Here is a 24,448-nt window from a genome sequence, read left to right on the forward strand (position 1 = left end):
TGAGCTCCCTTTGATTGGCTGGAAGGATGACGAGGCATTTACAGTCGGCCTTACGGCAGCGGGAGCTTGCGTCAGTTATGCGCTTTCGGGGTGGGAAGAGAGGGCGTGTCTGGCAGCTCAAGGGGCCCGCTGATTGGTTGGAAGGCGCCGGAGCCGGGCGGCTCCGCGGGCCACAGAAGGGCGGCACCGAGGACCAGGTCCCGGAGGTGAGGACCGGCTTCAGTGAGACTATCATGGCAGCTCGGGCCGGTCAGGGGGCCCTGAGAAAGGTGGTTTCGGGATGCCGTCCAAAGTCGACAGCAGCGGCCGGAACCCCGGCTCCGGCGCAGAGGCCTACCCGGAACGTCAGGTAATAAACAACGGGGGTGCTGCAGTGAGGGTAGCCTTCGGCCCCGGCTTGCTGAGTTGGGGGACCGAGGAGACTTGGGGCGAGGGGTAGCCTGACCGGATGCATTTCCGCGTCTCCAGAGGGAGAGGGTCTCCTGCGTTTGAGGAGTTCAGGTTTTGCGCCCATCACCCCGGCCAGAGGTTCGTGGGCCTGTTCCAGACACCCGTCTGAGTTGGTGACTCGCTTCCCTCGCGAGAGGTAGTGAATCATCGGCGGAGCGACTTTAGCAGCAGCTGATAGAGCAATTCGGAAAAAGGGTAACTTGGAGCTCTTCCGGTCTCCTCCCCTACGGCCTGCTGCTGTTGCTGCTCTTTTAACTTTGCGGCAGAGTTGCTGGGTGCCCGGGCTGTGGGAGTTTGTGGCCCGGCGGTGAGCCTCCTTCTTTTCCTCTAGCGTGCCAAGTGGCCAGACATACTTTCCCAGTTTTTGGTAGGAGACGTTTGCTTCCACCCTTTGGTGCTTGCAAAACTAAATGTAGCCATAGTAGGGGACCTGGATTTTTTTTCCCCGCTAGACTGTAACTTAGAGGTCCTGTAACCTTGAACCAGCTTTGGATTTTCCTGGTTGGCTCCTTTTTGGTGGGTGGAGGTGGAGACATGAATGATTCCATACTTCCACCCCTTAGTTTCCTTTTCTTGATGACTTTGTAATAAATTAATGCTCGAAAACTAAAGTTAGTATTTAAAATGTATTCAGTTGTAAACAGTACAGGATGAAGGGAGAAAGCACAAATGTTGAACTCCAAGAATTTAGATTTAAAGAATTTTTCAAGTATCAAACCCCCAGCCAACTCTAAATCTTTTTAACCAAATATTGGTTGAAACTGAAGTCTTGTTAAAGGAAATAACTTGAAAAAGTAGTTCTAATCAGTTTTAAGAAAAAAAATTGTTTTAGTGATTACATTAAGGTTTAAATTCCAAGACAAGTATTTACTGTTTATAATAATGAAGAGGGAAGGAGTTTATGAGCTCATTTTAGGCGCAAGCACTAACATAGGTTGTGGCGTTTATTATAGTAGGGTGAGATGTAGTATCGGAAGTTTAGTAACAAAAAACTGTCCTTCCTCTGATTCAGTTTTAATATCATGGTTTAACGATATATATGACTGTATGACTCTTCATTACAGTTGAAGACGTTATTCTTTTTTTTTTTTTTTTTTTAAGACGTCATTCTTGATAGTGTGTGAAAATAGATGTGCGGTCCAGGGCTTGTAACCATAGTATGCAGACTCATCAGGAAAACTATTAGCTTGCTTTAAACACAGGTATTTCCTTTACAGTTGTAATCAGATTGTATAAGGGTTTTTATATGTATATGTGTATGTGTGTGTGTGTTTTCTTTTGGGGGAGGTAGAGTGGGAGGTTGGGGCCATGGTATTACATAAACTTGATACAAAATTCAAAACCATATACAGTGAAAAGCTTCATAGGCAACCAGTTCATCTCTCAGGAGCAACGGTTTTATCTTTTTAAATAAAGGTTTATCACAGAAATGCTGCCTTTTCTGATACTGATTTATCAGAAAATTATTAATAAGTGTTTTCAATATCTGTCACATAATTGGCTTCTGATAATAGGTAACAAAAGTGGGGAAAATAGGTAAAACTGTTATAACAAAGACAGCTAAAGAATGTCCTAGAAAGGGAACAGGTGATCAGGTATTTTGTACACCAGATTTGGGTTGTAATCAATATGGCTAACAGAGATCCTAAATTATTTTATGTGGCTTCTTTTTTAAATATTTTTAAATATTTATTTATTTTTGAGAGAGAGAGGGAGGGAGACACACACACACACACACACACACACACACACACACACTGTGAGTAGGGGAGGGGCAGAGAGATTGAGACAGAATCCGAACTCCAAGCTGTCTTCACAGAGCCTGACATGGGGCTCGAACTCACAAACCCTAAGATCATGACCTGAGCTGAAGTCAGTCAGTTGAGCGTCTGACTTCGGCTCAGGTCATGATCTCGTGGGTTGTGGGTTCGGGCCCTGTGTCAGGCTCTGTGCTGACGGCTCAGAGCCTGGAGCCTGCTTCGGATTCTGTGTCTCACTTTCTCTCTCCCCTCCCCCTGCTCGTGCTCTGTCTCTCAAAAATGAATAAACCTTAAAAAAAATTTTTTTTAAAGGAGAAGCTAAATTAATTGCCGAATTATGCTATTTCCACTGATCTGCTTCATTTAGCAGAGTAACTGTCATTCACTTACGTTGGTATAATCCCACTTTCTTAAAAAAATTTTTAATGTTTTATTTTTTATTTTTGAGAGAGGGGGAGCATGAATGGGGGAGGGACAGAGAGAGAGGGAGATGTAGATTCCCACGCAGGCTCCAGGCTCTGAGCTGTCAGCACAGAGCCTGCCGCGAAGCTCGAATTCACAAACCTCGAGTTCCTGACCTGAGCCGAAGTCAGAAGCTTAACTGACTGAGTCACCCAAGTGCCCCGGTATTATCCTACTTCTAAGAAAACTCTGTAGTTTTACTCTAAAAAAAAAAAAATCACAATAGGCTCTTTTTAAAAATTATTTTGAGAGTGAGAGGAAGAGAGAGAAAATCTCAAGCAGGCTCCATGCTGTCAGCACAGAGCCCAATGTGAAGCTCTATCCCAACTGTGAGATCATGACCTGAGCCATCCAAGCGCCCCACAATAGGCTTATTTTAATATTATCTCTGCCTTTAAAATAAGATTCACATAACTAATCATATTTTTAAAGATTTTTGGAAACACTTAACACCATTATTCTCTCTAGATGAATCTATCTAAATTGGTAACATTTTTCTCTAGGAGATGAATTTATCTAAAATATCTTTTGATTAAAAATAATAGAGATATCTTTAAAATATGCTCTTACCATCATTAAAAAATCAAATACTACTTGTGATGTCCTAAAAACCTAGAATTTAGAAAGCTGTCTTGTTTTGCAATATTTTTATCCCCTTGTTTGTATTTTGAATTGTTACTTACAGTTGGGTGAAAAATCCTTTTAAAGTCTTAAAAAGAGGCCAGTAAGTTCACCTATATAGTTCATATGTCTGATTTCTTTACCATTACATTTTGACAAATAGTTATCAGTGTTTAGCTTAACCATTTTCATTAACCTTTATTTCATTGTCTGGAATAAGACCACCTAATTTTTATAAAGAGTATTAATTGTTCAAAAGTTCTTTCTTGGGGCACCTGGGTGGCTTAGTTAGTTAAGCAACCAACTTCGGCTCAGGTCATGATCTCACGGTTTCTAAGTTGGAGCCCCACATTGGACTCTGCTGTCAGCACAGAGCCTGCTTCAGATCCTCTGTTCCCTCTCTCTGCCCCTCCTCTGCTCGTGTGTGCGGGTGTGTGTGTGTGTCTGCTGACAACGCAGGCACACGCTTTCTCTTTCAAAAATAAATGTATATTTTTTAAAAAAGGAATTATCAAAAGTTCTTTCCAGTATTATGGAGCCTAAATTTGTCTCCCTCCGATTGGGCTTCTTGTTTATGTTTTGGAACCATACCTCAGGTATCATCCTTCTGGCTGAATATTCCCAATTTCTTCAACTATTCCTTGTTTAACTTGATTGTTTCTTCCTCCCCAGCCAAATTGTAGGGTGTCTATGTCCAAAGAAATTTTATTTATGTGTAAATTCTATTTATAAAACAAATTTTATGTATGATGACATAAGATTTCACCAGGCCCTCCATTCCCCTTTTAAAAAATAATTTGAAGATTTGATCTAATGAAATAGTACTCTTTTACTTGGAATTCTCCAAAAGCTTCTCATTGAGGATAAAATCCAAATTGCTTTATCCTGGTTAATAATTCCCAGCATGATCTAGCTCCAACCAGTTTAATATTATTTCATAGTACTCTCCTGGCTTGCTTTACTGATACTACACTGTTAGTCTTTTTCAGTCTGTGGATACTGCCAGGCTCTTTCCCTACTACCTGGAATGCCCCCTGCCTACCTCCCCTCCTTCCATATACTACACTCACATACACTGTGTGTGTATGCATACACATACACATTTATTATGCACATACATACCTATTTCTCTCTTTATATGGCTAACTCCTGTTATATCTCAGCTGAAGTATAACGTTAGAGGACTTCTGAGACTGCCCTATCAAAAGGAGCTCCTAATTATGTGTCCCCACCCCCTTTCTTTCTTAGCACTTCTTTTGAATGCTCAACTACAAAGTAATTCTCATACAGTTAATTTTTATTTTTACCATTATATCCCTAGTGCCTAGCACAGAACACGATCTCAATGAGTATGTGAACTAATACATAAATAATAGTATAAAATAGTTATACAATAATCTTATTAGGGAAAGGCAGAAATATTCAGGTGAAAACAAGTGTATCAGGCACCTATATTTAGAAGCACCCAAACAACTAATATTCTAATTTCTTTGATATGTGTTTTTACATATACGCATTGAAAGGGAGACTGGAAGGTAAAGGAGTATAGAGCAACAGTTCTGAAAGGGCCACTAGATTTCCAATCTCAAGTCTCAGAGTAGGTCAAGAATTAAGGAACCTGGGGCACCTGGCTGGATCAATCGGTTAAGTGTCCAACTTTGGCTCTGGTCATGATATCAAGATTCTTGAGTTTGAGCCCATGTCAGGTTCTTTGCTTACGCTGGGGAGCCTGCTTGGGATTCTCTCTCTCTCCTCCCTCTTTCTGCACCTCCCCCACTTTTGTGTGCATGTTCTCTCTCTCAAAATTAAAAAAAAAAAAAAAAGGAATTAAAGAACCTCTGTGGATCCAGCTGAGAAAACAACCTGGATAGATGAGTCGAATAGATGATGAGGGGCACCTGGCTGGCTCAGTCAGTAGACCATGGGACTCATGGCCTCGGGGTCATGAGTTCAAGCCCCACATTGGGGGAAGAGTTTACATTAACAAAGAGAAAATAGTTGATGAATATTCTAGCAAGTGTATGGGAAGAATATGTAATACGTGATGGTAGACTGAAAGCCAACTTTCTGGGAGAGATCCCTTTTGTGCCAGGAACTTCTAACCCAAACTGTAAGCTGTTATGTTTAGTTTTCTTCATGGTACTTAATAAATTTTTTTTCTGTGTGCTTGTGCATGCATGTGCACACAATTCTGTGTGTGTGTGTGTGTGTGTGTGTGTGTGTGTGTGTGTGTGTAATATTCTAAAGTTGCAAAGCCTTCCAAAGTGTGATAGTTACTGGGAGGCCAGACTGGCGCAGTTGGTGGAGCAGCAACTCCTGATCTCATGGTCATGAGTTTGACACCCACGTTGGGTGTAGAGCTTACTTTAAAAAAATAAAGTGTGATAGTATTTTACAGTCTGTAATTTGTGTTTCCTCTTAATTTTCAATGCCATTCTAAATCAGGTAATTTTTGTCTTTTAGATATTTTGCTTCCTGTGGTACACTGATGAGCAGAACTCTTCCACTATATACCTCCTTAGTTTTGCCTAAGGAGATATATGCAAGAACTTTCTTCAGAATTGCTGCGCCATTAATAAACAAAAGAAAAGAATATTCAGAGAGGAGAATTATAGGGTTTGTATATAATAACTTTCTTGTATCATGACTTTTTTTTCTGGATTTTCTTCTTACAGAGTAAGCTCTGGTTTTTCTGGATTGGCCTTTCCATAGCTTTTGCTGTTTTATAAATATTTGTTGAATTAACATAATTATGTAGTGACTTTATAGGATAGATTTAAATCTTGACATATAAAGGAAATAACTGAACTGTTTATGACCTGTATTTTTGTACACTGTTCATTTCTGTAGTGGCAACATTAGTGATTTGTTGGGCCCAATATGTTTATATAGCTCCCTAACATATACACATGCATAGGTAAGTAACATGCAGATGTGCTAAGAGGCTCCTACCACCTAGAGCATAGGTTGGCAAACTTTTTCTGTAAAGGGCCAGAGAGTAAATATGTTAGGTTTTGTGGACCATACTATCTCTGTAGCAGCTACTCAACTCTGTCATTGGAATTATAGCCCAAAAGACCTACTACTATAGCCTGTAGTTAATAAGTGGGTGTGGCTATGTGCTAATAAAACTTTATTTACAAAACGAGGCAATAGGCCAGGTTTGACCCCTGATCTAGGCATATACACAGGAGAGAATAGAGAGACTGCAGTTCTGCTAAACCAGAAATACAGCATCTGTTCATAGGGGAATTTCTACAAGGGGGTCTTAATTCTTAACAGGCCATTAAGTATTACATGAATTCTTGTAAAAGTGCATTTCATGAATTTTTCCACTTGCTCTTTCCCTTCTGTAGTAGTTTTCTGTAGTAAAGGACTTTCAGCAGACTCCACTTTTGTCACTAAAGTCATCTTTATTACTGGCTAAGTCACTGTATTGGTTAAGGTAAAGCTAGCAGCTATATAGGTAAAACCCAGAAGTTTATTTCTTCCTTATGTAAAGTTCAAGTGAGTACTCCCCATCCATGCACAGCAATTTATGAACCGGGCTCCATCTAACTTGTACCTTTGTAATTCCTTAGTCTTCAGAGTCTCTTAAAAAGGTATACCTGATTCTAAACCATATTGATTTGGAAGGGATTATTGGGAAGAACTAGTTACATAATCCCATCTAAATGCAAGTGGGGTACTGGGAATAATAGCTTCCTTTTTTTTTTTTAAATCTGTTTATTGTTTAATTTATATCCAAGTTAGTTAGCATATAGTACAACAACGATTTCAGGAGTAGATTCCTTAATGCCCCTTATCCATTTAGCAATCCCCCCTCCCACAACCCCTCCAGCAACCCTCTGTTTGTTCTCCATATTTAAGAGTCTCTTATGTTTTGTCCCCCCTCCCTGTTTGTATATTCTTTTTGCTTCCCTTCCCTATATTCATCTGTTTTGTATCTTAAATTCCTCATATGAGTGAAGTCATACGATATTTGTCTTTCTCTGACTAATTTCGCTTAGCATAATACTCTCCAGTTCCGTCCACATAGTTGCAAATGGCAAGATTCCATTCTTTTAGATTGCCAAGTAATACTCCATTGTATATATATATATATATATATACCACATCTTCTTTATCCATTTATCTGTCGATGGACGTTTGGGCTCTTTCCATACATTGGCTATTATTGATAGTGCTGCTATAAACATGGGGGTGCATGTGTCTCTTTGAAACAGCACACTTGTATCCCGTGGATAAATACCTAGTATTGCAATTGCTGGGTCATAGGGTAGTTCTATTTTTAATTTTTTGAGGAGTCTCCATACTCTTTTCCAGAGTGGCTGCACCAGTTTGCATTCTCACCAGCAGTACAGAGGAACTCCTCTCTCCGCATCCTCGCCAACATCTGTTGTTGCCTGAGTTGTTAATGTTAGCCATTCTGACAAGTGTGAGGTGGTATCTCATTGTGGTTTTGATTTGTATTTCCCTGATGATAAGTGATGTTGAGCATTTTTTCATGTGTTGGTTGGCCATCTTGATGCCTTCTTTGGAGACGTGTCTATGCATGTCTTTTGCCCATTTCTTCACTGGATTATTTGTTTTTTGGGTGTTGAGTTTTATAAGTTCTTTATAGATTTTGGATACTAACTCTTTATCTGATGTGTCATTTGCAGATCTCCCATTCTGTTGGTTGCCTTTTAGTTTTACTGATTGTTTCCTTTGCTGTGCAGAAGAAGCTTTTTTATTTTGATGAGGTCCCAGTAGTTCATTCTTGCTTTTGTTTCCCTTGCCTCCAGAGATGTGTTGAGTAAGAACTTGTTGTGGCTGAGGTCAAAGAGGTTTTTTGCCTGCTTTCTCCTCGAGGATTTTGATGGCTTCCTGTCTTACGTTTAGGTCTTTCATCCATTTTTCTATTTTTGTGGATGGTGTAAGAAAGTGGTCCAGGTTCATTCTTCTCTATATTGCTGTCCAGTTTTCCCAGCACCACTTGCTGAAGAGACTGTCTTTATTCCATTGGATATTCTTTCCTGCTTTGTGAAAGATTAGTTGGCCATACGTTTGTGGGTCCATTTCTGGGTTCTCTATTCTGTTCCATTGATCTGAGTGTCTGTTTTTGTGCCAGGAAATAGTAGCCTCCTGATGGGCATCTTCTTCCCAGCAAGTATACCATGTGAAGTGAGCCTAAATAATTGGATAGGTAGACATCTTTGCCAGAGCTGGTATCAGTTAAAAGAAGAAATGGCAATAAAAAGATTAATAGTGAATTGGTCTACTTTTTAAAAAAAATATTTATTTATTTTGAGAGAGAGCCCATGCGTGAGCAGTGGAGGGGCAGAGAGAGGGAGAGAATCCCAAGCAGGCTCCAAGCTGCCAGCACAGAGCCCAATACAGGGCTCAAACCCACAGACTGTGAGATCAGGACCTGAGCTGAAATCCAGAGTCAGATGCTAAACCAACTCAGCCACCCAGGCACCCCTGGCCTGCTTTACTTTTGAATCACTGTTAATATCTCCTTTTACTGTGTACCTGGCATTTGACAGCTGTTACTGGGTACTTTACTGTTTCATTTAATTCTCACAATAGCCATGTATATTAGGTGTTGTTATTCTTATTATAGAGATGAGGAAACTGAAGCTCAGAGAGATAATGTACATGAAGTATGATTCCAAAGATTATTTTTTTCAAAGATTATTTTTTCCAATGTATTTACTTATTATTGCTTGCTTCCTTATTCTTTCTCAGGCTAAAATTCTTTTTATTGCAAATTGGCCTTATCCAGTGATCTCTATCTTATCTTTTCCCCCTGTATTTGACATAAACACATATTAGCTACGTTTATTAAGTGCTTATTAAGCATTGTGCAGTATGGCAAAACGATTTCACTTAACCCTCAGAAGAACCCCATAGAGGTACTTTTTAGTTATGGATGAAGAACATAAAATTGAGAGGTTAAACAGCCTACCCAGGGTCATGTGGCTTACTATGTTTTAGGGTTGATACTTGAGCACAGTCCTTCCTGAGTATAAAGTCCATCTCCTTGACCACTATGCTGTATATACTGCTTTCTGAGTTGTTGTAGACTATTTTTATAACAATTAAGTTCCAGGCTACAAGGTTTCATACTTCTTCATGGGACTTACTTTGGCCTTTATTTCAAAGTAACTAAAACCAAGGGGGTAGGGTGATTTTCCCTCCCCTCTGGTGTGGGCCTCATTTCATGCTCATAAAGATTAATTTAAACATTCATAAAGACTCATTCTGTCTTATTCTGAAACTTCCCTTTTGTAATTTAAATTGGGATTGTTTAAATTACTGTATAATTTTTCTTCTTTCACTTTTCACATATTATTGGCCATGGGAGGATGTGTCCTCCCTGCAACTGGAGGTGCTCACAGTTTCTTCAGCCACTCCAGACTTGGGCCCGGAGTCCTGGGGGTGGCTGGACACCTTGGGCATGTTCCCATCATCTGGGAGGGGCACTGGGTAGTTGTAGGGTGTGGCCTGGTTGATTATGACCATGTACTTGTTGAAGGGATTGGAGGGGGGCAGAATTATAGTCCCAGCCATCATGGTCTTGGTGGTGGTGTAAATTCCTATTACCGTTTTGAGGTGAATTATGTTTTAACAGTGTTCAGTTTTTATAAGAATAATACGTATCTGGCTCTCATCATCCGCTCGTCTTTTGTATCCATAGACTGTTGTTGTTTCTGTTTGTTTTACGTTTAGGCCCTTAAGTTTTTTTGTTGAATTTATTTGTAGGTATTTTGCAATTCTGTGCTGTTTTATAACTGGTTCTTGTTAGTGTAGGAAAAGTACTTATTTTTAAAGGTTCTTTAACAGGTTACCTTACTGAATTCTGAATTGCTTATCTTCTGAATTGATAGTCATATCACCTGCCAACTGATACTCTTGTCTTATTCTTCTCCATACATATGCCTCATATTTCATACTCTGATTTTACTTCAGCTAATACTTTCAGAACAATGTTACATAACAATGATAACTAGCATCTTTGTTTTATTTCTAACTCTAATGAGAATGCTTTTGGTATTTTACCATTTATGGAGGGAATCACAATTTTTCTTTTGGTTAATATGGTTATAATAATAGAATTCTTGGTGTTAAGCCATCCGTGCATCTTTAAAAGAGTTGCATTTGATAATGTTTTTTTCAAAATGTATTTCTGGATTTTATTTGCTGATAATTATAATTTTTGCCTTAGTAGTCACAGGTGACATTGGTCTATAGATTTTATTTTTTATGTTCTTGGTCAGGTTTGGGTTGATGGAGTGTTATGCTGGCTCATGAAAAGAATGAGATGTTTCCTTTATGTTCTAGAATAGTTTCCTTTTTTAATTACAAAAATACTACATACTTGTATAAAAATCTAACAATATATAAGAATATGTACTAAGAGAGTCGATCTTTATTCCTACTTCTTTTTCTTGAGTTAAAAACTATTGTTTAATCTGTGTCCTTCCAGATTTTCATTGCACATAGTCTGTTACCCTAACAATTAGTTTCAGGAAGAAGTAAACATCAGGTGTTTAAAAGTGAGAAATATAGAATTTACTTATAATTTTTCTTTTTTAATTTTTTTTAACGTTTATTTTTGAGACAGAGAGAGACAGAGCATGAACGGGGGAGGGTCAGAGAGAGAGGGAGACACAGAATCCGAAACAGGCTCCAGGCTCTGAGCTGTCAGCACAGAGCCCAACATGGGTCTCAAACCCACAAACTGCAAGATCATGACCTGAGCCAAAGTCAGATGCTTAACTGACTGAGCCACCCAGGTGCCCCTATGTATAATTTTTCTTAAATGGATAATAGAATCATGCATATCCTGTCTACTTTGTAGTGTGCTTTTTTTCATGTAACAATATGTTGTAAATTTCTTTGCTCTAAAGTGTATATTTGACCTTAAAAAAACAGGGGTGCCTGGGTGGCTCAGTCAGTTAAGTGTCTCACGTTGGCTCAGGTCATGATCTCAAGGTTTGTGGGTTCGAACGGCGCGTTGGACTCTGCGCTGGCAGCTCAGAGCCTGGAGCCTGCTTCAGGTTCTGTGTCTTCCTCTCTGTGTGTCCCTCCTCCTGCTGATGGTGTCTTTCTCTCAAAATAATAAATAAACATTAAAAAAAAATTTTTTTTAATAAAAATAAATAAATAAACTTAAAAAAAGGAGGGGTTGTCTGGCTGGCTTGGTCAGAAGAGCATGCAATGCTTGATTTCAGGATTGTGAGTTCAAGCCCCACATTGGGTATAGCGATTACTAAAATAAATTAATAAGTAAACTTTAAAGTATGTATTTGATTATAATTTTTTTATTTTTTAATTATTTTAATTATTATTTTTTAACGTTATTTATTTTTGAGACAGAGAGAGACAGAGTATGAACGGGGGAGGGTCAGAGAGAGGGAGACACAGAATCCGAAGCAGGCTCCAGGCTCCGAGCTGTCAGCACAGAGCCTGACGTGGGGCTCAAACTCACGGACCGTGAGATCATGACCTGAGCCGAAGTCAGATGCTTAACTGACTGAGCCACCCAGGTGCCCCTTTTAATTATTTCTTAAAGTTTGTTTATTTATTTTGAAAGGCAGCAAGTTGGGAAGGCGTTGAGAAAGAAAGAGAGAGAATCCCAAGCCAGCTTCACGGAGTCAGTGCAGAGCCCAGTGTGGGGCTCAGCCTTATGAACTGCGAGATCATGACCTGAGCCTGAGAGTCAGAGGCTTAACCGAGTGAGGCACCCAGGTGCCCCTCATATTCAATTTAAAATATATGTATGCCATATAACTAGGTGCAGTTAACACCTTTCTCTCTTTCTCTTTTTTTTTTTTTTTAAGATATTCTATGCAGGAAATGTATGATGTGGTATCAGGAATGGAAGATTACAAGCATTTTGTTCCTTGGTGCAAAAAATCAGATGTAATATCGAAGAGAACTGGGTATTGCAAAACACGATTAGAAATTGGGTTTCCACCTGTGTTGGAGCGCTATACATCAGTAGTAACCTTGGTGAAACCACATTTGGTAAAGGTAATAGTTTTAGTTTTTGTTGTTTTTTTTAATTTTTTTTTTTTTTTTTTTTTTTTTTTTCAACGTTTATTTATTTTTGGGACAGAGAGAGACAGAGCATGAACGGGGGAGGGACAGAGAGAGAGGGAGACACAGAATCGGAAACAGGCTCCAGGCTCTGAGCCATCAGCCCAGAGCCTGACGCGGGGCTCGAACTCACGGACCGCGAGATCGTGACCTGGCTGAAGTCGGACGCTTAACCGACTGCGCCACCCAGGCGCCCAGTTTTTGTTGTTTTTAAATCTTTCCCAAATGTTGATTATATCAAGTGAGTTAAAGTATAATAGCTTGAAAGAATGTCCCTAAACTAATCAGAGAAGGAAGGAACAAACAAATGATTTCTTATGTCTTCTAACTGTGCTGTTTTATCCAGTATTGGTGTTATTCTTGCCAAATAGAAATTTGACTAGAATATGGAAATAAGAAGCTTTTTCTTTTTTTTCTTCAGTTGAGGACTATTGCCCCTTAGAAAAGATTGGACCGCACAAGTGAGAACTGTTTTAATTTTTGTGCTAGTTTGTTTTTTTGATTTTTTGGTTTTTTTAAGTTAAGGAAAGGACAGTGGTGAGAGAATGAAGGTAGAAAAGATATAAATGAGAACATGAACACTGTCAAGGTCATACTGCCATGTGGCGGTACTGAAATGCCAAGTGCTATTACATGCATTCTGTTGATTATTTTACCTTGTCAAAGGAGAATGCACATATAGAAAAGGTACTGAGGCTTAAATACACAAAACGGCAGAATTCCATAGAGTTCTTTTGAATTCCTAGAGTTTCGTGGCCAAATACTTAAAGTGTAGTTGTGTTTTATGCCCACAAAATATCATTTCTTGGTAATTGGCCAGAGCTAAATGCCTTCGTCAGCTCCTTGTTAGGCATTGAAGGAGGTGCAGCTCTCATATCAGAGAGTCTGCTGTCCAGTGAGGCTGACTTTGGAGTCCACCCTCATCTTACTCTCACAACTTGAACTCATATAAAAGGCTGTGCCACTCGGGGGCTTTGCCATTATGAATATTTCCATCTTTTTCCTCATAGTTTTGGAGATTTTTACTACTATACTGCACTGCCTCTCACACTAACATTTATTGAGCTCTTTGTAGTGCTTTAAAGCATTTCAATTACTTGTTTAATCTTCAAAACAGCCCTTTGAGATTCAAATGTTACTGTTCTCCATCATATAGTTGAGCAGATTAAGGTTTAGAAGAATTAATACCCAAGGTTACAGAGCCAAGACTCCAGCTCAGTCTTTCTGACACCAGTGAATATCTATATAATCTGAAAATGTTTTTCTGTTTCCTGACCTCAGTCTCTCTTTTTCTAAATGTTTGTTTATTTGAGAGAGAGAGAGAGAGAGAGCACAATCAGAGGACTGACAGAGGGAGAGTGGGAGTGAGAGAATCCCAAGCAGGCTCCATGCTGTCAGGACAGAGTCCCATGTGGGGCTTGATCTCACGAACCGTGCATGACCTGAACTAAAATCAAGAGCTGGATACCCAACCGAATAAGCCACCTAGGTGCCCCTGACGTTAATCTCTTACAACTTAAATCTTCATATTCTATATCTAACTAAAAGAATTCTTGAGAAAAAAAATAATAACCCTCAATTTTCTCCCCCTAGCTTTTTCTTTCCTTCACTGGCTTTTTATTTTAATTGAAGTATAGTTGACACACCTTCCCTTGCTTCTTAATACATACAAGATTAAGTCATCTGCTTTATTGTTGCTCCCCACCCCTTCCCCAGTACACACTACACACACACACACACACACACACACACACACACACACACATACACACATACACACAAATATACTAAATGTTCAGGCAGTACCTTCCATCTTCAAGTTCCATGAATGCACCATACGGTGCTTATTGTGCGGCCCTGTGCCTTTGCATACTTTTCACTCTTCTACCTGTAATGAACTTAATTCTTTGCCTAGTAGTCCTTCAAATTCTAGCTGTCTGATGTTGCTTTCTCCCTTTCCTTAATATAAATAATCAGTCCTACTTCGGAGATTCTTCTGGGCTTTGTACATGTTTTGTTTCTCTTATCACTCTGCAGTATAATTTATTTCTTCATCTGATTTCTGCTTGACAAGGTTGAGCTACTTGAGTGAGTGGAAGCTTCTCTTTTTCATCTTTGTGTGGCCTCAGCACCAATACTATAGTGATGGGAGTCATGAGAGCTTTGTGCTTAAGAAGTTCTCATTACTGTCTTTTTGGGTTATTGCAGATCCAGAGATGTTCCTCATAATCTCAGTAACTTTCACTACTGCCAAGGAGGGAGGAAACTGTATTAGAAAAAAAAATCTTCATAATAACATGTATGAAGTTATCATTGCTATCTCAGTTTTATGAGGCTTAGTAAAATTAAGAACCTTATGCAAATTCACACTGTTTGTGTCAAATTGCAAAGGTATTTTTCATTAAAATAAGCTGTCTCATAGCGGCGCCTGGGTGGCTCAGTCGGTTGGACATCTGACTTCGGCTCAGGTCATGATCTCACAGTCCGTGAGTTCAAGCCCCACACCGGGCTCTGTGCTGACAGCTCAGAGCCTGGGACCTGCTTCTGATTCTGTGTCTCTCTCTCTCTCTCTCTCTCTCTCTCTCTCTGCCCCTCCCCTGCTCACACTCTGTCTCTCCTTCAAAAATAAGCAAACATTGGGGGCACCTGGGGGGCTCAGTCGGTTGAGCGTCTGACTTCGGCTCAGGTCATGATCTTGCGGTTGACGAGTTCAAGCCCCGCGTCAGGCTCTGTGCTGATGGCTCAGAGCCTGCAGCCTGCTTCGGATCCTGTGTCTCCCTCTCTCTCTTCCCTTTCCCCACTCGTGCTTTGTCTCTCTCTGTCTCAAAAATAAATAAACATTAAAAAAATTGAAAAAAAATAAACATAAAAAAAATAAAATAAGGTGCCTCACTTAATGTGTCAATTGTTGAAAGATATATTTGAGCATAACACACAACTATATATGTTCAATTTTCTGTTGTCCTTGGGTTCACGTTTTGGATTTTAATACCTCATACACACATGTGCTATAGAATAAAAATCATTATAACCAAGGGAGCAGGAGAAGCCATGTGACATTTTTGGTGAATCACTAGTTGCCTCAGATGTGCCTGTGATGTGTCAGTAATTCTAGTGTACATGAATCTATAATGACCAAGAAGCCCTTGGAAGTTTTCAGCAGATTTAATAGAGGTAACCGTTCAATGACTCTTACTGCCTGGGTCACAATATAAAATTTTGTATGCCATAGTTTGTATTGTCTGGGTCAGTTCAGTCAGAGCAGCTAGTTGCAGGTCATCATCATAACACCTCCTGTTGTGATCAGCAACTCCCCTGTTAGGAATGAAGCCTTTTGCCATGTCTAAACATACCAGTAAAAACCTGTGGGTCCTTGGGCTAGATTATTCGTATGAGTACAGCACTGTCACATTTTGTGAAAAAGTAGTCAGAGGGAAGTGGTATATTGTGAGTATTCCCAGTAGCAGTTTTTCCTTCATTGTTAAATTTCCTGTAAGCATCTTATGTGATTGTAAAGAAGGGTAGAGTGTATTACCTGAAAGTTGGATAACTGAAATAATAAGATTTATAATAAACTTTTGATGCTTTTGAAAATTAGATGCTCATTACTGAACTACCAGTAAAACCAAACTCTTTCGGGCGCCTGGATGACTCAGTTTAACGTCCGATTCTTGATTTCCGCTCAGGTCATGATCTCACTGTCATGAGATTGAGCCCCAAGCCCTGTATCAGGCTCTGGGCTGGGTGTGGAGCCCGCTTGAGAGTCTCTCTCTCCCTGTGCTCCTCCCCTGCTTGCACACGTGTGGTCTCTCTAAAAACAAAACAAAAGAAAAAAACAAACTCCTTGAAGAAAATTTTCACTTCTCCCCAGTGACTCAGCATAATATGACTAAATTTAGCTATTAGAGTAGTTCAGTGGCTCAGTCAGTTGAGTATTCAAGTCTATAATTTTGGCTCAGGTCATGATCCTATAGTTGTGGGATCAAGCCCCTCAGTGGACTCTGGACTGAGCATGGAACCTGCTTGAGATTCATTCTCTCTCACTCTCCCTCCCGCTTGCTCATTCTCTTTCTCTAAAATAAAAATAAAGTAGTTAGCATTTTAATGACTATTATTTTATCATGTCTAAATAAATTTTATTTATTTTTTCCTCCCCCTAAATTTTAATTTTTTTTTTTTTAACGTTTATTTATTTTTTAGACAGAGACAGAGCATGAACAGGGGAGGGGCAGAGAGAGAGGGAGACACAGAGTCGAAAGCAGGCTCCAGGCTCCAAGCCATCAGCCCAGAGCCCGACGTGGGGCTCGAACTCACGGACCGCGAGATCGTGACCTGAGCTGAAGTCGGACGCTTAACCGACTGAGCTACCCAGGTGCCCCCTTCCCCTAAATTTTAAAACATTCACTGGTTTCCACCTTAAAAATTAAAATACTTTCTTCTATGAATGTGAAAATAGAGCATTTCTTCATAAATCCTTTTTAGTATGGATGCAATTGATCTTTATAATGATTCTACCATGTTTTCATGTGATAACTGACTCAGAAGGCTTTAGATGAAGAGGAAGAATAAACATCAAATATATTTTAAGCTCTTTGGCTTCCAATTTGAACTATTTGTGGAGATATAGTCAGATATAGTCAAATAATCTTGCATTCTGTGTTTAGGGAGACAGAAGCTAGGGAAGAAAAAATAACACTTTGGGGAAAAATGTTTATCTATGCAAGTCCTTTTGCCAACCTGTAGTGTATAGGCTCAGAGGAGGGACAGTCTAAAGTGTTGAGGGGAATAAGTTAACAGAAAAAAGGGGTAGAGGGGCTTGATCATTTATTGGTCCCAGGATATGCCAAAAGAGCTGAAAACTTAAGGCTTAATTGGGGAGGGATGTGTTGACTTTGAAACAAGGGTTTAAAAGACGGTTTGCTGCTGAGGAAAGTGGTACATATTCTTTTTTTTTTTTTTTTAATGTTTGTTTATTTTTGAGACAGAGACAGAGCATGAATGGGGGAGGGGCAGAGAGAGAGGGAGACACAGAATCGGAAGCAGGCTCCAGGCTCTGAGCCATCAGCCCAGAGCCTGATGCGGGGCTCGAACTCACGAACCGTGAGATCGTGACCTGAGCTGAAGTCAGACGCTCAACCGACTGAGCCACCCAGGCGCCCCGGAAAGTGGTACATATTCTTGAGGTCAGTTGTCTACCAGTATGAAGGCCCAGATACCATCTTAGGATAGTAAGTAAAGAAGCTGAACTTTATTCAGAGTCGTAAACAGTCCTGACAATAGACTAGTGACTATGAACCTGGCCACCATTTTTCACATTGCGGGAGGCAACTCTTAAGTGGGTCTTAGCCTTCTTTTAATGAGACAGAATGGGAACTATCAAGATGGACTGTACATAGTATTGCTAAGTATTATGTTTCAGTGTATACATACACAAAATAAACATGAGCACTGAAGAGATTAGAGGTTAGAAAGCAATGGATCAGGGATACTGGTCAGGACCAGACTCTCAGGAAAACTAGAACCACGGATGCCCTTAGAAATAGAGACTAATGAGTGAATGTAACTGACAAGAGAAGTCTTTGGGTAGGAAAGAAGAATTCTAGAATTATACTTGGGATCTGTGCCAGATACCTTATAAATATTTTAGTTGTATCATATGATGATATAAAATAGGTATTATACTCATTTTATAGATTTAAGGAAATATGGTATTGGAAATTAACTTGTTCAGGATTACTTAGAAGTGGCAGGGCTGGAGATAAACTTCCAAAACAATCACTCGTTGTTTTGCTCCTGGAGAATGTCTAAGCACAGTGGGTGGCAGCAGTGAAAATGAGCACTGACAATCTTGGCGTATATTGGCAAGAGGTCACTTCCTAGTACCAAGCTGAAAATGAGATGTTTTTATCACCTGTGGTCTGACCTACAAACATTTCAAAAAGAAATCATCCTCAACTGTAGATTCTGTACAGTCCAAATGGTATTTTACACCTGTTGTATTTTCATTTTGTCCTAGGCATCCTGTACTGACGGGAAACTTTTCAATCATTTGGAGACTGTTTGGCGTTTTAGCCCTGGTCTTCCTGGCTACCCAAGAACTTGTACCTTGGATTTTTCAGTAAGTCTCTCATACAGCCCTCAGTTTGTTCCAAATATTAGGTGAGGTTTTGTTAAAGAAGGAATAATCAATTTATTAGAATCCAGTTGCCATAATTAATCTTAGGTGCATAGTGATTACTGAAAGACACTTACAGAAAATCTCAAATTTCTGAGTGTTGAATACCTTTTTCTGTACTAACTTTATAAGAAAGAATACTAATGAATCCTTCTCTTTTTCTGTTCTATTTCTTGAAAACTTGAATAGTCATTCTCTATTTTCTAATTTTTACAGGTCCATAGATTATAAGACACATATTAAGAATTTACTAACAGCTTAATAACAGTTTATTAACACCAAATGAAATCTACACATTGATTTCTACATCTTATGATGCAGAGATAAAGTGCAAAGGGGGAAAATATGTTTTTAAAATAGGGACTATGGCATTTTCTTGTTCACATCACCTTAGCAATAGATAACTTAGAGCTACTTGTGGCTTTTCTTTGCCAACAGATAATACATGAATTGTTCTCTGTATTTGCAACTCCGGCATTGCATTTCAAGAAATAGTCATAATTTTTAAAAAAATTTTTTAAATGTTTATTCATATTTGAGAGAGAGAGAGAGAGAGAGACAGAGTGTGAGTGAGGGGAGGGCAGAGAGAGAGGGAGACACAGAATCTGAAGCAGGCTCCAGGCTGTGAGCTGTCAGCACAGAGCCTGATGTGGGGCTCAAACTCACAAACTGTGAGATCATGACCTGAGCCAAAGTCAGATGCTTAACCAACTGAGCCATCTAGGCGCCCCTTAAGTTTTTTTTTAATGATTATTTATTTTTGACAGAGAGAGACAGAGACAGAGACAGAGACAGAGTGTGAGCGGGGGAGGGGCAGGGAGAGAGGGAGACACAGAACCTGAAGCAGGCTCCAGGCTCTGAGCTGTCAGCACAGAGCCCAGTACGGGGCTCAAACTCACAGACTGTGAGTTCATGACCTGAGCCAAAATTGGACACTCAACCAATTGAGTCACCCAGGTGCCCCAGAAATAGTCATAATTTTGATGCTGCTGCTCTCAGCTCTTGAGTTGCATTCATTAAAAAAATTAGTGGACATTAATGAGACAGTTGAGGAAATTTGAATAAGGCCTGTGTAGATTAGATAATAGTGTTACTATCTAGTAGCATTAACTCTCTCTTAATTTCCTGGCTTTAATAATTGCAATGTGGTTCTGTAAAACATTAAAATAGGAGAATCTAAGGGTGAATGGGTGCTGCAGTCGGTTAAGCATCTGACTCCTGATCTGAGCTCAGGTCATCTCACAGTTTGTGAGTTTGAGCCCCATATTGGGTTCTGCACTGATGGTGTGGAGCCTGCTTGGGATTTTGTCTCTCCTTGTCTCTGCCCCTCCCCTGTTTGTGTTCGCTCACTCTCTCTCTCAAAAAAATAAACTTAAAAAAATTTTTTTTTTCTAAATAGGAGAATCTGGGTAATGGGTGTATGAGAAATCTTTGTAGTATTTTTGCAACTTTCTTACAAATTTTAAATTACTTCAAAATGGAAAATTAAAGCAGTTTTAAAAGTTACTGGATATTTGGTTCTTAAAATACTCTTTCTCGAACCACTTGTCTTGACTTCTATCTTGAGGAGATATAAATAGTTCTCTTCTCATCTTCTTGCTACTACTTCTCATAGGAATACCTATCAGAAGGGTTACTTCCCTTCTGTATTTCCTTTTGGGAAACAGGATAGATCCAAAAGGGGTACATTAGAAAGAAGACAGACCGAAATGGTATTCATTCAGCAAAGCTTTTTTCCAGTTTTATCTTTAACTTAATAAAAGCAGATTCTTTGTCCTGAAATGAAATTCACTGTCCTTGTTTACTTAGGCTTATTGTGCCAGTAGTTGTGCTTACTGTGGAAAAGAAGTCTCCGTCTTCTGAGGGGTGGTAAAAATCTCATCTAGATATACCCGTACAACTCTACCTTACAGCCCGAGCAGCCCATTTCACAGTGTGAATACCATTATCCTTAGTAGACATTGAGTAAGAGAAAGATCCTCCTAAAATAATTAACATTTTCCTACAGATTTCTTTTGAATTCCGCTCCCTTCTGCACTCTCAGCTTGCCACATTGTTTTTCGACGAAGTTGTAAAGCAGATGGTAGCTGCTTTTGAAAGAAGAGCATGTAAGCTGTATGGTCCAGAAACAAATATACCTCGGGAATTAATGCTTCATGAAGTTCATCACACGTAAAGGGAAAAAAGAACTGGTCACCTGTTTATAACTTTATTCACTTTTAGGAAGTGCTTTTATCATTTGCTTTCAGAAGTTAGAAAGCATTTGTTAAACCCAGCTTTGATTATAAACCTACACCGTTGAGAATTTGCACTTGGAATATGGAACCACGTGTACACAGAATTCAATCAAGTGTAATTCAAAGTAATGTGTTTATTAGCATATTTACAATAGTAGGATGTCATCACTTTTAACCAGAAATTGAAACTGTAAACTTAAACCTTTTAATTATGACGTTACCTGAAAGTGGTTAGTTAAGATACTCACACGGTATGTATTATGTTAACCATTATCACCTTTAAGTTATTAAATTCAGACTATTTATAACTTATTGTCATAGGGCCTGCCTCTTGGCTTAGGATATTCGAGTAATCATCAGATATTTAAAATAGAAACTTAGACTTAAAAATACTGTTAATGAAGGTTCCTTGGCACTTTTCTTATTTTTAAATTATTCTTATGGGTAGTAGGTAATTCAGCGCTATCAATAGTGAGATTAACTCCCAGATTAAACAGTGAATATTTTTTTGGTGAGTGGTCCAGATCTTTAAGCTACTTTTCTTGTAGTTTGCAGCCCTCTCCCAGGTACTTTGACTGCTTTCAGTAATGTTGATTATGTGTCCGGTTTTGTCTACAACAGTGGGCAACACATGAAGATAAGTTGATTGATATATCTCCAGCACCATACATCCCTATTTTCTATTTATTGTGTGTATTCACTTTCAATAATGTATTTCAAACATATTTTTGTAAACAAATTAATGTCTAAGGAGTGAAGTAGTAACTTAATAAAGTTAATTTGTTTATTTTTTGTACAGTTATTCTGGTTATTGAAATCCTCCTGTATTATTTCAATATGTATTTCACATAGACCTAGTAAAGTTTAATTGTGGCATTTTATGAAACAAATCTGGGCAAAATTCAGTCTTCCTTTAATCATTGTTGATCTTCTTCCCTCCTTTCACTCCATACCTAACAACCCCATTGCATTACCTTTCCAATCAGAGTACTTTGTTTCTTCAGATCAACAGGGGACCTCAATAATTCGTTCGCTACCTAAAAGCACGTTTGCATCCGTTTTTTTCAGTAAATCTGTTTTGAGTGCCTGCTGTGTGCCAGGTGCTGGTTATACAGTGGTGAGGTACTCCTACAGTCCACTCACATGGAACTGGTTGTGGCTTCACACAGGTAAAGCTGTATCTTTCCAGAGTATCTGCAGCTTGTATATAATTACCTTTTAAATAAAATGTTTTTAAATGGCAGATAGCATCCAGATATTTTTTTGTCCCTGTACATATTACTTTTCTTTTGATGGAAATAAAAATCTGTACTTTACCACTACCCTTATAAATACCATAAAAATAAATAAATAAATAAATAAATACCATAGATAAACTCCCAGGTTCAGAATCTAAGTTAGTGGTTGGGATCTGAGCTGGTATTATGAGAGTATGTGGATGGTATTTTGGTCAGGGAGCCCAGGAACACACAAATAATGCCTTGATCTAGCCATCCACATAAACCATGAGGTTTCCCAAGTATGGTCAGAACCCAGATTGCAGTAAGTGGTAGAGACAGGATACAACATATCCAGGCGTTCTGGCTCCAGTATCTATGCTCTTGTGTTTGCTTTACCTAGTACAACACTCCAGAGGCCATAACATATGCACTTAAGTTTGTCATCAATGCTCTCCGTATAGGAAGAGAAAAAAATGCCTTTATTAACTTTTTTTAATTTCTTTTTTTAATGTATGTTTATTTTTGAAAGAGGGCGAGCATGAGCCAAGGAGGGGCAGAGGGGATGACAGAGGATCTGAAGGGGGCTTTGCTTTGACACAGCCTGATGTGGGGCTCAAACTCACGAGCTGTGAGATCATGACCTGAGCTGAAATTGGCTGTTTGAACCACCCAGGCACCCCTTTTTTTTTACCCCCTTAAGTTTACTGAATTAGGGAAGAGACAGTCCCAAGCAGGCTCAGTACTATTAGCACAGAGCCCAATGTGGGGCTCAAACCCCCAAACCATGAGATCATGACCTGAGCCAAAATCAAGAGTTGGGTGCTTAACTGACAGCCACCCAGATGCCCCTATAAACTTTTTTTTTTCTTTTTTCTTTCTCTCTTCTTCCTCTCTCTCTTCTTCCTTCCTTTCTTTTTTTAACGTTTAGTTTTGAGAGAGAGATTGTGAGCAGGAGAGGGGCAGAGAGAGGGAGACGGGATCTGAAACTGGCTTTGTGCTGACATCAGAGAGCCTGAGGCGGAGCTCAAACTCATGAACCCTGAGATCATGACCTGAGCCACTCAGCGCCCCCACCCCCAATAAACTTTTGAAGTGACATCTGGTCATTGGATTCATAGGGGAAGACTGATGGAAGAGCACTGCTAGATAAGGTTTTTTATCTGTGGAAAGCAAGTTGGAAGAAACGTCTCTTCCTTGGTTTTTGCCTGATGGTGAGGACATGAAGTTTGCAGCTACACCTGCTGCCTTTTCAGAGAAGAGGCGGTAATTCCAGAGAAGGCATATTGCAACTCTAACATCAAGTGCTAAGTGAACCAACCGTTTAGTTGTCATCTTTGTCCTGGTTCTGTGGGAAAACAAGCCTCTAATGTGTCCAAACCACTTGAAGTTCAGTCGTTCAGTTACTTGCAGCCACTTTTATCCTCCAGTCTGAACTGGTTGCTCTCTAGTCTGTTGTGCAGCTGTAATCCTAGGGCTCCCATGCAGTCAATCTAGGGTTTTCCTTCCCCCTCTTTTTAGGGGCTCCCTACGTCCTGAATCTTGGCCTCATATTTTTAATTTACCTTCCAAATGCTGAGGAAACAAGCCCTTTAGTGGTTTCCTAAGGCAAGTGGGGCTAAATTTTTAGAATCCTTGTGTCTGATTATGTCATTGTTTTATATTCACACTTGAGTACAGAACTCTACATTAGGGATAACATCCTCTCCATCCTGTTTGAAGATCTGACTTCATTGTATTCTGGCATCCAGTGCTATTTATTCTTGAGAAGTCTTATGCCACTGTTATTCCCATTTCTTTGTATAGCATCCATTTTTTTGGATTCTGAAAGCTTTTATTTATAATTTTTAATGTTCATTTTTGAGAGAGAGAGAGAGAGAGAGTGAATGGGGGAGGGACAGAGAGAGGAGACAGAATCCAAAGCAGGTTCCAGGCTCTGAGCTGTCAGCACAGAGCCTGACGCAGGGCTTCAACTCATGAACTGCAAGATCATGACCTGAGCCACAGTCTGTTGATTGAGGTACCCAGGTGCCCTCTGGGAGCTTTTAAAATCTACTCTATCCTGGGTAGTCTGAAACTGCATGCTGTCCTGTTGCCTGGCCCTAATTGTGCTGGGCCCCTTGAGAGCCCTTCAGTCAGACTCTATTCCTTCAATTCTGAGGAATTTCTTTGAATCATTTGTTTGATCATTTCCTCCCCATGTTCTCTGGTTCTATCATTCAGGTATTCCTAAACAATTAGACATTCTATCTCTTGTATTAAGTCCAGTCAAACATCTGACTCTTGATTTGGGCTCAGGTCATGATCTCACGGTTTGAGTTTGAGCCCTGAGTCAGGCTCCACACTGAGCATGGAGCCTGCTAGGGATTCTCTCTCCCTCTGCCCTTCTCCCCCACACGTGCACACCCTCTCTCTCAAAAAAACCAAAAAACTTAA

General features: G+C 39.6%; 1 protein-coding gene across 2 annotated transcripts; it reads left to right on the plus strand.

Annotated features, from left to right (window-relative positions):
* Positions 1-99: 99 nt before the first annotated feature.
* Positions 100-21,593, plus strand: COQ10B (coenzyme Q10B). Of its 2 annotated transcripts, XM_042949583.1 has the most exons (6): positions 263-349; positions 1,552-1,652; positions 5,757-5,909; positions 12,125-12,317; positions 18,400-18,501; positions 20,567-21,593. In XM_042949583.1, exons 3-6 carry the CDS (start codon positions 5,782-5,784, stop codon positions 20,732-20,734), a joined length of 591 nt encoding a protein of 196 aa, XP_042805517.1. In that variant the 5' UTR covers positions 263-349; positions 1,552-1,652; positions 5,757-5,781; the 3' UTR covers positions 20,735-21,593. The 2 variants fall into 2 exon arrangements, with proteins under 2 accessions (XP_042805516.1, XP_042805517.1); XM_042949582.1 differs by lacking the exon at positions 1,552-1,652 and having other exon boundaries at positions 100-349.
* Positions 21,594-24,448: the final 2,855 nt, after the last annotated feature.

This window comes from Panthera leo, chromosome C1 (assembly GCF_018350215.1).
Source record: "Panthera leo isolate Ple1 chromosome C1, P.leo_Ple1_pat1.1, whole genome shotgun sequence".
NCBI classification, from domain to species: domain Eukaryota; kingdom Metazoa; phylum Chordata; class Mammalia; order Carnivora; family Felidae; genus Panthera; species Panthera leo.

What these genes read in the sequence shown, in the direction of transcription:
- COQ10B (XM_042949582.1), top strand. Translation starts at nt 234, where the DNA reads ATGGCAGCTCGGGCCGGTCAGGGGGCCCTGAGAAAGGTGGTTTCGGGA. An exon ending in TGAAACCACATTTGGTAAAG is followed by an intron (nt 12,318 to 18,399) that starts GTAATAGTTTTA and finishes ATTTTGTCCTAG; the next exon opens with GCATCCTGTACTGACGGGAA. An exon ending in CTTGTACCTTGGATTTTTCA is followed by an intron (nt 18,502 to 20,566) that starts GTAAGTCTCTCA and finishes ATTTTCCTACAG; the next exon opens with ATTTCTTTTGAATTCCGCTC.